Source organism: Anabas testudineus, chromosome 18 (assembly GCF_900324465.2).
Source record: "Anabas testudineus chromosome 18, fAnaTes1.2, whole genome shotgun sequence".
Lineage (NCBI taxonomy): Eukaryota > Metazoa > Chordata > Actinopteri > Anabantiformes > Anabantidae > Anabas > Anabas testudineus.
This window is the reverse complement of record NC_046627.1, coordinates 6613126-6628689: the sequence shown is the minus strand read 5'-3', so window position 1 is coordinate 6628689 and position 15564 is coordinate 6613126. Positions and strand designations below refer to the sequence as shown.

Below are 15564 nucleotides of genomic sequence, written 5' to 3'. Positions count from 1 at the left end.
AGCTCCCTGAGCTCATAAACTTTATTTCCCTTAGTTGATTTATGAACAACGCTTTTAGCTTAAGCAACAAATGAATGAAATCAGTTGGTAAAATACTCCCACTTCTCCGTATAAGTTGTCTACTGTTCTTTCTCAACCTATAAAATAGATCACAAAATAACTATGTCCCCAAATTATAGTTAAATGTATTAATTAAAAGAGAAAATAAATAAAAGTACTTTTGTTGAGCCAAATAAAATATCACCAGATTGCTATCACATAATTCACTGATACAGGTTCTGTGTTCAACCTTTGAATATTTGTGTCCAACCCTTTAATTATCTGTGTTCAATACTTAATATATCCCACAGTTAAGAAACACAGTAACAAAACTCTGTATTAACATAAATTCTCTCTTGTTGCCAGAGGAGCTGTCAGACTTTCTCCTGGTCACCTGGAGCAATATCTGGAATAGTCTCTTCTCACTCTAGCTGGTTTTATGCTTGACATGCCAACCTCCTCGTCATGGTTTAGAGTCAGTGTACTTTAAAACGGCTGCTTAACATACTGTAGTCCACTGTGCTGTAGCTGGTGAAACAACAGGACTAACAAGAACAATATTCACTGTAAAAACTGTACTTTTCCTTCTTAATGGTTCTGTTTCTCTGGTTTACATTTTTCTTTCCGTGCGGCTCGTAGCCGGCCTCTCTCCCAGCTGACCCTTGACCTCTCTAACTCCCACACATTAACCAATCACACTACAGAACCACTTACATGACACGTCAATCACATTAACAGAATTAAACCTCATTGGTTGTTAAAAGCACGTTGTACATAGTACATTACAACAAAACTACAATTCACACATTAATCCCAATGTAAATAATTTCTATTGACTTAAACAGCAAATGAAGAAATAAAGAAACTGAACACATCTCTAACAGTTTTACAAAACTAAAGAACTGGTTATGCACAGTTTCCTAAACTTAAAAAGTATTGTTATTTAGGTGCCTAAAGTATTAGTCTGGGCAGTGGTCACAATGTTTTCACGGACCGGCCTTTAACGTGTGGCGGATAAATACATGAAAATAAAAACTGGTATTTTCTAAATACATAGGGGTTTTCGATCAAAATAAAGAAGTGACGAAGCAGTTTTGAATGCTTCATTGGTCGCAGCATATTATGCAGAGCAGACTTGGTGCGTGTAAAGAACCTGTCGCAATAAATCCATATTTCCAGTAAGACTCCTGTTATTGTCTGTTAAATGCAGCTTTTTTTTTTTTTCTTTGAAGTCGTAGGCTCTTCTTTTGTCTTCTCACTGCTAGATTGGGGTTCTCAGTTTAGCGGTTATGTATGATGTGTTATGTGACCGAGGCATCAAGAGTGACTCGTGGACAGATGTGGAGGAGAGAATCTGGTACTTTTCCAAAATAAAACATCGATCAAAATGAGACAATAAATAAAACGGAAACAATGTAAGTTATGTATTCTTTCTGTCTGTATCAACTGACGGTGCGTGGGTTAGTTTTGCTCATTTTAACTAGTTTCTTTACTTGAAATAAGCATTTATTATAATATAATACAAATCATTCTGGTGGTAAATATAGTTTAGTTGAAATTTGTTATTACTTTATATTAGTGGCATTCAGGTCACATATGACTAATTTATGAACACAATCAAAAAATGTACTTTTTTTCCCTCTATCTTTAACAACAACATTAACAGGAAAAACAAAAATCATGTAGACAACTTCTCCGAGTCTAAAGAAAAATTTGTAAAAAAATAAAATAAAATTAAAAAAAAAAGGAATTGTAAAAATAGGATCTTCTGCAACTTAAAAGTTTAGTCTCCTTGGATCTCTCTCATGTTAGCAGTTTTGGACCTTTTTAAATATCTCCAATGATCCTCACAGACACAAACTGTCTGGATCTAGTAAATCTGCTGCAGAAAAATTTACTTAATATAATGAATCCTAACCTGAGAGTTTCCAGTTTACAGTGTGGATTCTCCAGTCCAGCAGACAGAAGCTTCACTCCTGAATCCTGCAGGTTGTTGTTACTCAAGTCCAGTTCTCTCAGACTAGAGGACTGGGAGCTGAGAACTGAGGACAGAGCTTCACAGCTTCTCTCTGAGAGGTTACAGCCACTCAGTCTGAAAAACAGTGATGTAGAACATGACAACATTTGTTTCAAACTGTAATTGTCACAATTCCTGTCTGATACTGGCCCAGTTTGTTTCTCTCTTTCTTTCACCTGGTCCCACTCCTGCTGCTCTGCTCTCCAGCCACTTCCTGCTATGCCCATACATGGACTGACTTACTCTTCCATTCCCTCTGCATTAATTACTGATCAGTTCTTCCTGTATTCACCCTCTCCTTTATAAGCTCTCTTCAGCCCTCAGTTCGCTGCTAGATTGTCAGTTCTGACTACAATTCTTCAGCCATTTTCCTGCTCATGTTATACCCTGGACCTCGCGCTCTAGTGATTTCTTCCAGCCCTGTTTCTCAGACCTTTTCTCCCTCACTCACCAGCCCTTGGATAACGGACCTTGTTCCTCAGCCATTGTGAGTTTTTGCCTGTGTCTGTGCAGTGATTTTCTGTTGTTCCTTTGTATCTCTAGTTTAGGTTGTTACTTTGTTCCCCACCGTGCTTTAGGTAGTTTGTTGTTGTTACTTTGTTTTTGTGTTTAGACCAGTTTCTTGCTGTGTCCTTTTGATACCTCCCTCTAGTTAGTTTCCCGTTTTCTCTGCTTTTGAGATTGTGTAAATAAATGTAAATAAATCATTTTCTTTGCATTACTTGTGTATCGTGACTCCATTCCCTGACAGTAATCACCTTTAATGTTGACCCTGAACTAAAAAGATACAACACAGTGAAAAAAAATCAGACAGGAAAGTACAGTTATTTTATATATTGTAAAAATACTGATGAGAAACTTTTGCAACTTAAAACTTGTGAGATTACAAATTTTAATGTGATTGGGAGCAGTTTTGGACATTTTAAATATCTCCAGGTTTTAAAAGCAGAAACTTGACCTGACCTGAGAGTTTCCAGTTTACAGTCTGGATTCTCCAGTCCAGCAGACAGAAGCTTCACTCCTAAATTCTGCAGGTGGTTTTTACTCAGGTCCAGTTCTCTCAGACTAGAGGACTGGGAGCTGAGAACTGAAGACAGAGCTTCACAGCTTCTCTCTGAGAGGTTACAGCCACTCAGTCTGAAAAACAGTGATGTATAACATGACAACATTTGTGTCAAACTGTGTTCAACTATCAACTTTAATGTTGACTGTAAACTAAAAAGACACAATAAAATATAATCAAACTAGAAAATGTAAAAAAATGATATCATGACAAGTGCTGATGGGAAACGTCTGCAAGTTAAAAATCCTGACATTAAGGAATTTAACCTCAGTGGGTCTCTCCCAGTTATTTACAGTTTGAGGTTTCCAGTTCACAATGTGGATTCTCTGTTCCAGACTGAAATGCACATTCAACTTTCCACATACTTACAAAGCTTTTTTAGCAGCTTTCACCACTGGCAGCAGCCTCAGAAGAGCCTCCTCTGAAGCAGAGTATTTCTTCAGGTCAAACCCGTCCAGGTCTTTTTCTGATGACAGTAAGATGAAGACCAGAGCTGACCACTGAGCAGGAGACAGCTTATCTGTGGAGAGACTTCCTGAGTCCAGGTACTGTTGGATTTCCTCCACTAGAGAACAATCATTCAGTTCATTCAGACAGTGGAACAGGTTGATGCTTTTCTCTGCTGAGAAAGTCTCTTTGATCTTCTTCTTGATGTACTGGACTGTTTCCTGATTAGTCTGTGATCTAATTCCTGTCTTTGTCTGCAGACATTGTAGGAGAGTCTGATTGGTCTGCAGTGAAAGACCAAGAAGAAAGCGGAGAAACAAGTCCAGGTGTCCATTTGGACTCTGTACGGCCTCGTCCACAGCACTCTGGTGGAGAAGTTTTAGTTCAGGTCTAAACAGTTTGGACCTCAGAGAAGTTGACTGTTCTTCAGACAGCAGATTTACTCCAGAGTTGATGAAGGTCAGGTGGACATGAAGAGCAGCCAGAAACTCCTGAACACTCAGATGGACGAAGCAGAACACCTTGTCCTGGTACAGTCCTCTCTCCTCTTTAAAGATCTCTGTGAACACTCCTGAGTACACTGAGGCTGCTCTGATATCGATGCCACACTCTGTCAGGTCGGATTCATAGAAGATCAGGTTTCCTTTCTGCAGCTGCTCAAAAGCCAGTTTTCCCAGAGACTCAATCATCTTCCTGCTCTCTGGACTCCAGTGTGGATCTGTCTCAGCTCCTCCATCATACTTGATATCCTTTAGTTTGGACTGAACCACCAGGAAGTGGATGTACATCTCAGTCAGGGTCTTGGGCAGCTCTGCTCCCTCTCTGGTTTTCAACACATCCTCCAGAACTGTAGCAGTGATCCAGCAGAAGACTGGGATGTGACACATGATGTGGAGGCTTCGTGATGTCTTGATGTGGGAGATGATTCTTCTGGCCTGCTCCTCATCTCTGAACCTCTTCCTGAAGTACTCCTCCTTCTGTGGGTCAGTGAACCCTCTGACCTCTGTCATCATGTCAACACACTCAGGAGGGATCTGATTGGCCGCTGCAGGTCGTGTGGTTATCCAGAGGCGAGCAGAGGGAAGCAGGTTCCCCCTGATCAGGTTTGTCAGCAGCACATCCACTGAGGTGGACTCTGTAACATCAGTCAGGATCTGATTGTTATGGAAGTCCAGAGGAAGTCGACACTCATCCAGACCGTCCAAGATGAACACAACCTGGAACTCTTCAAACCTGCAGATTCCTGCTTCTTTGGTTTCAGTAAAGAAGTGATGAACAAGTTCCACCAAGCTGAACTTTTTCTCTTTCAGCACATTCAGCTCTCTGAAAGTCAATGGAAATGTGAACTGTATGTCCTGGTTGGCTTTGTCTTCAGCCCAGTCCAGAGTGAACTTCTGTGTTAAGACTGTTTTCCCAATGCCAGCCACTCCCTTTGTCATCACTGTTCTGATTGGTTCCTCTCTTCCAGGTGAGCCTTTAAAGATGTCTTCTTGTCTGATGGTTGTTTCTGGTCTGTTTGGTTTCCGGGATGCTGTTTCAATCTGTCTGACCTCATGTTCATCATTGACCTCTCCAGTCCCTCTCTCTGTGATGTAGAGCTCTGTGTAGATCTGGTTCAGAAGGGTTGGGTTTCCTGCTTTAGCAATCCCCTCAAACACACACTGGAACTTCTTCTTCAGATTAGATTTAAGTTCACGCTGACAAACTGCAGCTGAAGTTCCTGAATGAAACCACAAAAACATGATCAATAAAATTTCTAATGAAAACACAGTTTGACAGTTTCATGACCCTAAATGATTCACATTTCAACATATTAACACTCCACATCTTCAGCTCTCAGTAAATGTCTCATTTGTCCATGATGTTAAATGTTTAGAGAAATCCTCTTACTGCTCTGCAGACAGTCAGCCAGCTCTTCCTGCTTCATTCTTCTCCTTTAAATCAACAGTTCAAACAGAAATCAACTTACTCCATCAGAAATATCCAGAAATCGAAAGAACACAACAATTTATCATCAGAGAAAGTTTACATCATATTGATCAGACTGATTTTAAACTCACAACAACTTACTCTGTGTCTGATGAAGGTTGCTGTTTAAAATCAATAACATGATGCTTTGACCGGTCGCTCTTGAAGGACACACAGCTGGGTTCAGGTCCTGGTCCAGGAGATTCTGGTCTTTGATGGGACCTGACAGAAAAACAACTTTGGTGACGCTCACATATTCAGTCAAAGTTTCCTTCATAAAAGACAAATAGAATCAGAAGAATAGTAAAAATGTCCTGATGAAATATTCAATTCTAGATGAGACTTGGAGACAGAATCAGTCCGATGGTCTCAGTCATCTCACCTCTGAGCTTTGGTCTGGCTCTCATGGTCCCCACACAGAGTAGTTTTATAGAGCTTTGAAAGTGCTAAGAGCCTCTGTGTTGGTTCAGTCTGGGTTTCAGAGCATGGGCCTGATTCAGAAAATTGGTTTAACAAACCCTGAAGTCTGACTTGGTGAACCCTAAAAGGGAAACTCAGTTTCCTTTGACAGAACACCTGATCTTTATAAAACTCACTGACCTCTTTCTACCTCTGTGGTCTCATGGTTCAGTGTTGGTTTGATGGAGGAGCTCAGTGTGACCAGGGTTAGCACTGGTTAGCGATTAGCATATGTTAGCATCAGTAAAACCACTGGTTTCCACCCAAACAGTCTTCAGACAACAACAGAGGATCCAACAGTCACAGAGAGGAGAGAAACTATGAAGCAGACGTCTGCAGTTCAGAACTGGTTCTACTGCTCAGTTTTCAGATACGACAACAGAAATGATCAGAAACACGATGAATCAAACTTCTCTGGAGAAACAACTGCTGAAACATCAGTCACTGACATTGTCATGTTATTTACAGCTCACCTGGGAACAGGAGGGGGTTGTTGTCCTTTAAAATCAATGGGGCGATTAATTGACCCGTCACTCCTCACAGAAACACAACTGGGTCCAGGTCCAGTAAAGTCTGGTTTCTGCTGCTCTGGTCTGCAACACAAAACACATAGCGCATTGAGTGTGAATAATGATGGAGCAGTGATTGTTGGTGCTGAGCTCTGACATGGAGAAGAGTCATGGACAGTTAGAGATCCTCATCTCACCTCTGAGCTTTGGTCTGGCTCTCATGGTCCCCACACAGAGTGGTTTTAGAGGGAGGGACTCCCTCCTCTCTGTCCTCACACTGATCCATGCTGCTGAATCCACATCCACATCAGCTCACACACACTTTCTACCTTCATGTGGAGAGGAAACACAAATCATTGATGTGCAGTGAAAACTGAAATCCTCCTTTCCATCATTTCTCCTGGACAAAGATCAGCTGCTCCTCCACTGATTGGCTCTTCTTTCCTCTTTCATATCAGTGTCACTTGAATGCAGTCAGACAGCAGTGGGAGGCAGAGGAAGCTGCCATCAGCTGCTCTACTTCTACTATCAGTCCACTAGATGGAGGCATGAAGCTGCAGCCCAGCACACACAGGATGATGGACCAACATTTACACTCACTGACTCACAGAAGGACTGAGATCCACTGATTTGATCAGACACAAACTCTCTGTCTACAGAAAATGACTTGATCAACAAACTACATCTGATTATTTCAACAACAACTGGACTGAAGTTAGTTCAGATCAAAGTGAACTACATGACAACAGTCAATCATCTCACTGACGTCAGAGTTTCTAACAACAGTCGCACAACTGAATGAAAACTATTGATGTCTCACTGTGGAAATACTCACTACTGTTCAAAGTACAAGTACTGCACTCTAAGTTAGACTGAACTTAGTTCACCTTCAACTCTACTTCTACTTGATTCTATTGCTTCAAACAGTGAGAGAAGTTACAGACGTTATTTCTGTGTAGACATTAGTTCAGAATTAGATCAGACTTACCAGTGTGGTCAGACCCAATATGAAGAATTCAGAAAAATGAAAGAAATGATTGACTTAGTAAATTCTGTCTCACTGTTCTGCTTCTTCCTCCTCAGATATCGTTCATTGTTGATACGATCATGGTCCAGAAGTGATCAGATTTCTATTCTCATGATGAGTTGGGAAGTTTCTTGCTCTGTCAGCTTCCAGTCACATGATTGGTTAAGTGGTCACTGGTTGGTCACATGACCTGAACTTCCTACTGCTGAGACTAATGTTAATTTGTAGAGTTACTTTAACAAGTGAGCAGCAGATTTCTGCTGTTTCTAGTGGAACAAACTAACAGTGGTTAGTGTGAACAGCATCAGAAAGAGGAAAACACAGACTAATGTCACTGACATTAACTTTACATGGAGATAATTCACTGCAGCTCGACCACCAGAGGAACTGAAACTAATCTTTAAACAGGAACCAGAGATTATAGGAGGAAGATTTGGACGATTCAGTGCTGACAGCAGCTAATGTTTGACAAGAGTGAACGAAAAAACATGTAGAGTTACCATCAGGCATCGAAGTGATCATATCACATGACTAGATCAAGATAGCGTAAAACAAATGAGCAAATCGGTGTTTGTAGAGAGTGGCCTGAATAGGATTGAGTATTTTATTCATTCAAGACTTAAAGCCATAAATATATAATAAAAACAGCTACTGTGTGATGGCAATTGAATTCAATTTAGATTAATTTGTATAGCGCCAATTCACAACAGAAGTTATCTCAAGGAAGTTACAGAAAATATTTATACAAAAAAATTATAGAGAAAACCTAACAATCCCATTTGAGCAAGCTTTAGGCAACAGTGGAGAGGAAAAACTCCCTTTAGAGGAAGAAACCTCCAGCAGAACCAGGCTCATAGTGGGCGGCCATGTTTTATTTTATAGTTTGGTTAAAATTTGTTATTTTTAATATTTGTGGCATTCAGGTCACATATAATGATTAATAAATGCACAACATCAGAGAATTACCAGAGTGACCACTTTTTTGCCACTTCCTTTAACAACATTAACAAGAAAAACCAAAAATCCTCATGTAGACAAAAAAAGTTATATAAATATATTGTAAAAAAAAAACCTTGGTTGACCATCTGGAACTTAAAACTTGACTTTTGAAGTCAGCAGTTTTGCACTTTTTAAATATCTCCAATGATCCTCATAGACACAAAATCTCTGGATCAAGAAAAACCTGCTGCAGAAAAATGTACTAACCTGAGAGTTTCCAGTTTACAGTGTGGATTATCCAGTCCAGCAGACAGAAGCGTCACTCCTAATTCCTTTGGATTGTTGTTACTCAGGTCCAGTTCTCTAAGACTAGAGGACTGGGAGCTGAGACCTGAGGACAGAGCTTTACAGCTTCTTTTTGAGAGGTTACAGCCACTTAGTCTGGAAAACAGTGATGTATAAGATGACAACATTTGTGATGAACTGCAATCACCTTTGATGTTGACTAAGAACTAAAAAGATACAACACACTAAAATAAATTCAGTTCAGTAGAGTTTTTTTCATTTAAAAAAATACTGATGACAGACTTAGAACTTCGGACATTAGAAAGTTTAATCTGCTTGGGTCTCTCTAATGTCAGCAGTTTTGGATTTTTTAAATATCTCTAGTTATTTAAAACAGAAACCTGACCTGACCTGAGAGTTTCCAGTTTACAGTGTGGATTTTCCAGTCCAGCAGACAGAAGCTTCACTCCTGAATCCTGCAGGTCGTTCTTACTCATGTCCAGTTCTCTCAGACTAGAGGACTGGGAGCTGAGAACTGAGGACAGAGCTTCACAGCTTCTCTCTGAGAGGTTACAGCCACTCAGTCTGAAAAACAGTGATGTATAACATGACAACATTTGTGTTAACCTGTGTTCAATTATCACCTTTAATGTTGACTGCAAAATGAATAAATAAAATAAAATATAACCAGACTAAAAAATGTAAAAAAAATTGTGTATCATAAAACTAAACTGCTGATGGGAAACGTCTGCATGTGAAAATACCAGACATTAAGAAATTTAAACTGTTTGGGTCTCTCCCAGTTACTTAAACTTTGAGGGTCACAGTTCACAATGTGGATTCTTTGGTCAAGACTTTAATGAACATTCAACTATCCACATACTTACAAAGCTTTTTTAGCAGCTTTCACCACTGGCAGCAGTCTCAGTAAAGCCTCCTCTGAAGCAGAGTATTTCGTCAGGTCAAACACATCCAGATCGTTTTCTGATGACAGTAAGATGAAAAGCAGAGCTGACCACTGAGCAGGAGACAGTTTATCTGTTGTGAGACTTCCTGAGTCCAGGTACTGTTGGATCTCCTCCACTAGAGAACGATCATTCAGTTCATTCAGACAGTGGAACAGGTTGATGCTTTTCTCTGCTGAGGGAGTCTCTTTGATCTTCTTCTTGATGTACTGGACTGTTTCCTGAATGGTCTGTGATCTACTTCCTGTCTTTGTCTGCAGACCTCGTAGGAGAGTCTGATTGGTCTGCAGTGAAAGACCGAGGAGAAAGCGGAGAAACAAGTCCAGGTGTCCATTTGGACTCTGTACGGCCTTGTCCACAGCACTCTGGTGGAGAAGTTTTAGTTCAGGTCTAAACAGTTTGGACCTCAGAGAAGTTGACTGTTCTTCAGACAGCAGATTGACTCCAGAGTTGATGAAGGTCAGATGGACATGAAGAGCAGCCAGAAACTCCTGAACACTTAGATGGATGAAGCAGAACACCTTGTCCTGGTACAGTCCTCTCTCCTCTTTAAAGATCTGTGTGAACACTCCTGAGTACACTGAGGCTGCTCTGATATCGATGCCACACTCTGTCAGGTCTGATTCATAGAAGATCAGGTTTCCTTTCTGCAGCTGCTCAAAAGCCAGTTTTCCCAGAGACTCGATCATCTTCCTGCTCTCTGGACTCCAGTGTGGATCTGTCTCAGCTCCTCCATCATACTTGATGTTCTTCACTTTGGACTGAACCACCAGGAAGTGGATGTACATCTCAGTCAGGGTCTTGGGCAGCTCTCCTCCCTCTCTGGTTTTCAACACATCCTCCAGAACTGTAGCAGTGATCCAGCAGAAGACTGGGATGTGACACATGATGTGGAGGCTTCGTGATGTCTGGATGTGGGAGATGATTCTTCTGGCCTGCTCCTCATCTCTGAACCTCTTCGTAAAGTACTGCTCCTTCTGTGGGTCAGTGAACCCTCTGACCTCTGTCACCATGTCAACACACTGAGAAGGGATCTGATTGGCTGCTGCAGGTCGTGTGGTTATCCAGAGGCGAGCAGAGGGAAGCAAGTTCCCCCTGATCAGGTTTGTCAGCAGCACATCCACTGAGGTGGACTCTGTCACATCAGTCAGGATGATTTTTGTAGAAGTGCAGAGGAAGTCGACACTCATCCAGACCATCAAAGATGAACACAACCTGGAACTCTTCAAACCTGCAGATTCCTGCTTCTTTGGTTTCAGTAAAGAAGTGATGAACAAGTTCCACCAAGCTGAACTTTTCCTCTTTCAGCGCATTCAGCTCTCTGAAAGTCAATGGAAATGTGAACTGTATGTCCTGGTTGGCTTTGTCTTCAGCCCAGTCCAGAGTGAACTTCTGTGTTAAGACTGTTTTCCCAATGCCAGCGACTCCCTTTGTCATCACTGTTCTGATTGGTTCATTTCTTCTTTTAAAGATGTCTTCTTGTCTGATGGTTGTTTCTGGTCTGTCTGGTTTCCTGGATTCTGTTTCAATCTGTCTGACCTCATGTTCATCATTGACCTCTCCAGTCCCTCCCTCTGTGATGTAGAGCTCTGTGTAGATCTGGTTCAGAAGGGTTGGGTTTCCTGCTTTAGCAATCCCCTCAAACACACACTGGAACTTCTTCTTCAGATTAGATTTAAGTTCACGCTGACAAACTGCAGCTGAAGTTCCTGAATGAAACCACGAAAACATGATCAATATAATTTCTAATGAAAACACAGTTTGATAGTTTCATGACCCTAAATGATTCACATTTTAACATATTAACACTCCACATCTTCAGCTCTCAGTAAACGTCTCATTTGTCCATGATGTTAAATGTTTAGAGAAATCCTCTTACTGCTCTGCAGACAGTCAGCCAGCTCCTCCTGATTCATTCTCCTCAGGAAGTTCAGTGTGATCTTCACAAATGCCTCTCTGCTGCTCCTCCTCTGCTCTTCATCCTCACCATCCAACACCTCCTCATCCTCCCTCTGACTCTCTAAGCATTGTGGGTAATCTGGACTCAGAACCTTCTGGATCTTCTTCAGCTCGTTCTTCACAAAAGTGACAATGTTCTCCTCCAGCAGCTGGAACAGAAACTATATGAATGACACAATCCAACTCAAATCATGGAGCCAAACATCAGATCCATGTTGGACAGACTGACAATCCACTGGTCTAAAAAGTGCAGCATGGAGATTATTGGGAACACAACAGATGGAAAAGTAGTAGTTGGACATGTACAGACCAGAAATATGGAGTCCAGCTGTGTTGGATGCTGCTGGGCAGACTGACCACTGGGAACCTCTGAGCTCTCCTGGTCCACTCTGTGGAGGAATCATCAAGAATGAGCTCACAGTATGTCTGTCCACACAGAGACACACACAAGGTAAAGGTCCATGAAGACAGATTTGATGTGAACAGTGAATCAGAGACTCCCTGTAGTGGTGAAGCTTTACTGTCACCAGTCACTTTGGTTTAGTCTCAGCAGCTCTGAACAACAGATATCTCTGCCTCCCTCACTGAACAATGCTCAAGTGTTGGAACAAGACATCTAGAGACAGAGTCTGCTTGGATCACACTGGTTGTACTAGGCAGCTCCCAGTCTGAATATGTTAAACCGTGTGAATATGAGGCATAGTGCTGCTGCTCACACAATTCACTTTGACTAATTCACATTTGAACAACTTCATTCATTCTTTTGTTGGTGGATCCTAAATTAATCTTCAAACATCAGCACTGGTACTGACACTGGGGACAAACAGTCCTCTACACTGACTTCAACAACATTAGAACTAAAGTCTTCTAAACTGCAGTCTTGCAGCTGAGTTCTGAACAATCTGGTTAATAGATTTCTGGCTGAGACAGGTGAACAGACAGTTGCAATAGTCAAGGCGTGAGGAAATAAATGCATGTAAGATTACTTCAGTGTCATAAAATGAAATAATTGAATTAAACATATTTTGGAGATATTTCTAAGATGATAAAAACATGCCTGAACAAGCTTTGTGACATGATGCTCAAGTTTACTATCAAACCAAACACCAAGACTTTTTGCAGTGGGCTTAGAATTATCTAACAGAGAATCTGTGCAGGGCGATATGTTTTTGGCTATACGTTGTGGACTGATAACAACTATTTCTGTTTTGTCAGAAGCTGCAGGAAATTGTGAGCCATCCAGCTTTCGATCTCATTCATACACTGTATCCCGTGGTCAGAGATCTTAAAGAAAAAGAAGTCTAAATTCTGAGAGAGGGTAAGGTCATTTCAGAGAGATGCTTTGTTAGAGTGATAAATCACTAAGATTTGATCAGAGTTCAACATTTGTGGTGTTCAGCTGCTTCCTTTGACGTCTGCCTGCAAGTCAGCACTTCATTAGAAGAGGAGCAGCCCCCTGAGACCCTCTACAGGATCAGTGGTTTAGCTACTGGCTGGATGGAGATTTGATCCATGATCAGAGTGTTTGCTGGAAGAATAGTGAAGAAAGCTTCTCCTTCAAATCAACAGTTCAAACAGAAATCAACTTACTCACATCAGAAATATCCAGAAATCCAAAGAACACAACAATTTATCATCAGAGAAAGTTTACATCATATTGTTCAGACTGATTTTAAACTCACAACAACTTACTCTGTGTTTGATGAAGGTTGCTGTTTAAAATTAATAAGTCGATGATTTGACCAGTCGCTCTTCAAGGACACACAGCTGGGTTCAGGCATTGATGGAGCAGATATTGGTCTGATAGAAAAACAACTTTTCAGAGACAGTTTATCATATTGTCATCATATTGTTCAGATTGACAAACAACTTACTCCGTGTCTGATGAACGTTGCTGCTTCAACTTCGACCACCACCTTAAAACCATCCTTTGACCAGTCGCTCTTGAAGGACACAGAGCTGGGTTCAGGTCCTGGTCCAGGAGATTCTGGTCTTTGATGGGACCTGATAGAAAAACAACTTTGGTGACGCTCACATATTCAGTCAAAGTTTCATTTCATAAATGACAAATAGAATCAGAAGAATAGTAAAAATATCCTGATGAAATATTCAATTCTAGATGAGACTTGGAGACAGAATCAGTCCGATGGTCTCAGTCATCTCACCTCTGAGCTTTGGTCTGGCTCTCATGGTCCTCATACGGGGGGATTTAGCGCAAGATTCATACAGATCCTTGCTGCTCACTTCACGCTGCTGAATCCACATCCACATCCACATCAGTTTACACACACTTTCTACCTTTATGTGGAAAATGTAGGAGAGAAGAGCAACTTCAGTATGAAAGATGATAAGAGATACTAAACAGGACAAGGGTTCACAGATAGAACATGGCTAGGAGATGGAGTTCTCGTTCACAAGGTCACGAGTGAAAAACATAGACCTGTAGTGGGAATTTATGGTATAAACAGTCAACCTATGTGTAGAAGAAATGTATGTCTTCCTTATGGTACACATATACCTAGTTCCTTAGGAATGTTATGTAGAGGGGGCCCTGAGAAGTATAAGTATGAGGGTTAGAGAGAGGTAGAGCAGAAGACATTTACATGATGTGTTTTTTTTCATGCCAGCATGTACGTATCAAACTGAGATGGTTCATCACACTGAGTCCTTCCTTGAAGTCTACTAAGATTTTACAATATTTAGAGGAAGAGGAAACACAAATCATTGATGTGCAGTGAAAACTGAAATCCTCCTTTCCATCATTTCTCCTGGACAAAGATCATTTGCTCCTCCACTGATTGGCTCTTCTTTCCTCTTTCATAACAGTGTCACTTGAATGCAGTCAGACAGCAGTGGGAGGCAGAGGAAGCTGCCATCAGCTGCTCTACTTCTACTAACAGGCCAATAGATGGAGGCATGAAGCTGCAGCCCAGCACACACAGGATGATGGACCAACATTTACACTCACTCAGTCATTTGGACTGATGCTGATACTTCACTAACTTTTCCACCACCAAACAACATTTACAGATAAACACAGAAAAATAATCTGATCATCTGTGTTATCTGAGAAAATCATGGAGATACTTTAAAAACTGCATGTACAGTAAACTTCCTCTGTGCCTCAGTCAAATCAAAGTCTAAATAGAGTTTCTATAAACAGACTTACTACACTGTAGGTCTGGAAATGACTGAGAATCAGCAGTTTGCTGTACAACAATCTACTCTAATGATTCCTGTACACATGCGCTGTGTTTGCAGAGGGGGGGTGGGGGTTCATTCATATGAGTTCTGAAAAGAAACACACATGAAAATCTACTTTGGGAAACCACAGCAGCAACAGCTACAGTGCAGCAGCAGAGATGATTTTCCTTGTACAAACCTGGAACTCAGGCCCTTAGTTCAGTAACAACATGAAATCCCACATTCAAGTTCCCACATGTGTGAAACGCAGCATGACGACGTTCAGTAAGAGACGTGAGCTCAAAGACGTGTTTCTTCTTTACTGAACACAAACAGTGAAGTGATGTGAAAGAAGAACTTTGAAAGTTACTGCAGCTTTTATTATATCAAGGCTTAAATAGAGATTTGTGAGGAGGTGGGGGGTCACACTGCTGATACTTATGCACAGAGGGCAGAGGAACTCCTTGTCCAGTCCTCGACCTCTCACACAGTCATGGTGATACCACCATGTGTCACAGCCAATCTAAAAAACTAAGAGCACATTCACCTTAAACCTGCTGGTATTTATTGAAAACGTCACAAGTTGGTCACGTCGTTATACAAGCACGACATAAACTTATGTAGTTCAAAGTGATGTAGATGTGGCAGGAACCTGTGTGAAGCTGAACGTGATTGGAGAACTTTGCTAATTAAATATCATTTTG

The 15564-nt window shown here is 41.1% G+C and overlaps 2 protein-coding genes across 2 annotated transcripts in view; both read right to left on the bottom strand.

Annotated features, from left to right (window-relative positions):
* LOC113168127 (NACHT, LRR and PYD domains-containing protein 12-like) overlaps positions 1-15564 on the bottom strand; it is a 260345-nt gene that overhangs the window by 204545 nt on the left and 40236 nt on the right. The gene's annotated exons all lie outside the window — the stretch shown is intronic.
* LOC113168131 (NACHT, LRR and PYD domains-containing protein 12-like) overlaps positions 1-15564 on the bottom strand; it is a 46686-nt gene that overhangs the window by 24766 nt on the left and 6356 nt on the right. The window contains exons 3-9 of the mRNA XM_033326628.1: positions 13843-13975; positions 13552-13681; positions 13370-13477; positions 11988-12066; positions 11598-11826; positions 3489-5286; positions 1958-2131 (exon numbers count right to left, since the gene is read on the bottom strand). Of these exons, the coding sequence (XP_033182519.1) occupies positions 1958-2131; positions 3489-5286; positions 11598-11826; positions 11988-12066; positions 13370-13477; positions 13552-13681; positions 13843-13975 (2651 nt within the window). The remainder of the gene's footprint in view (positions 1-1957; positions 2132-3488; positions 5287-11597; positions 11827-11987; positions 12067-13369; positions 13478-13551; positions 13682-13842; positions 13976-15564) is intronic.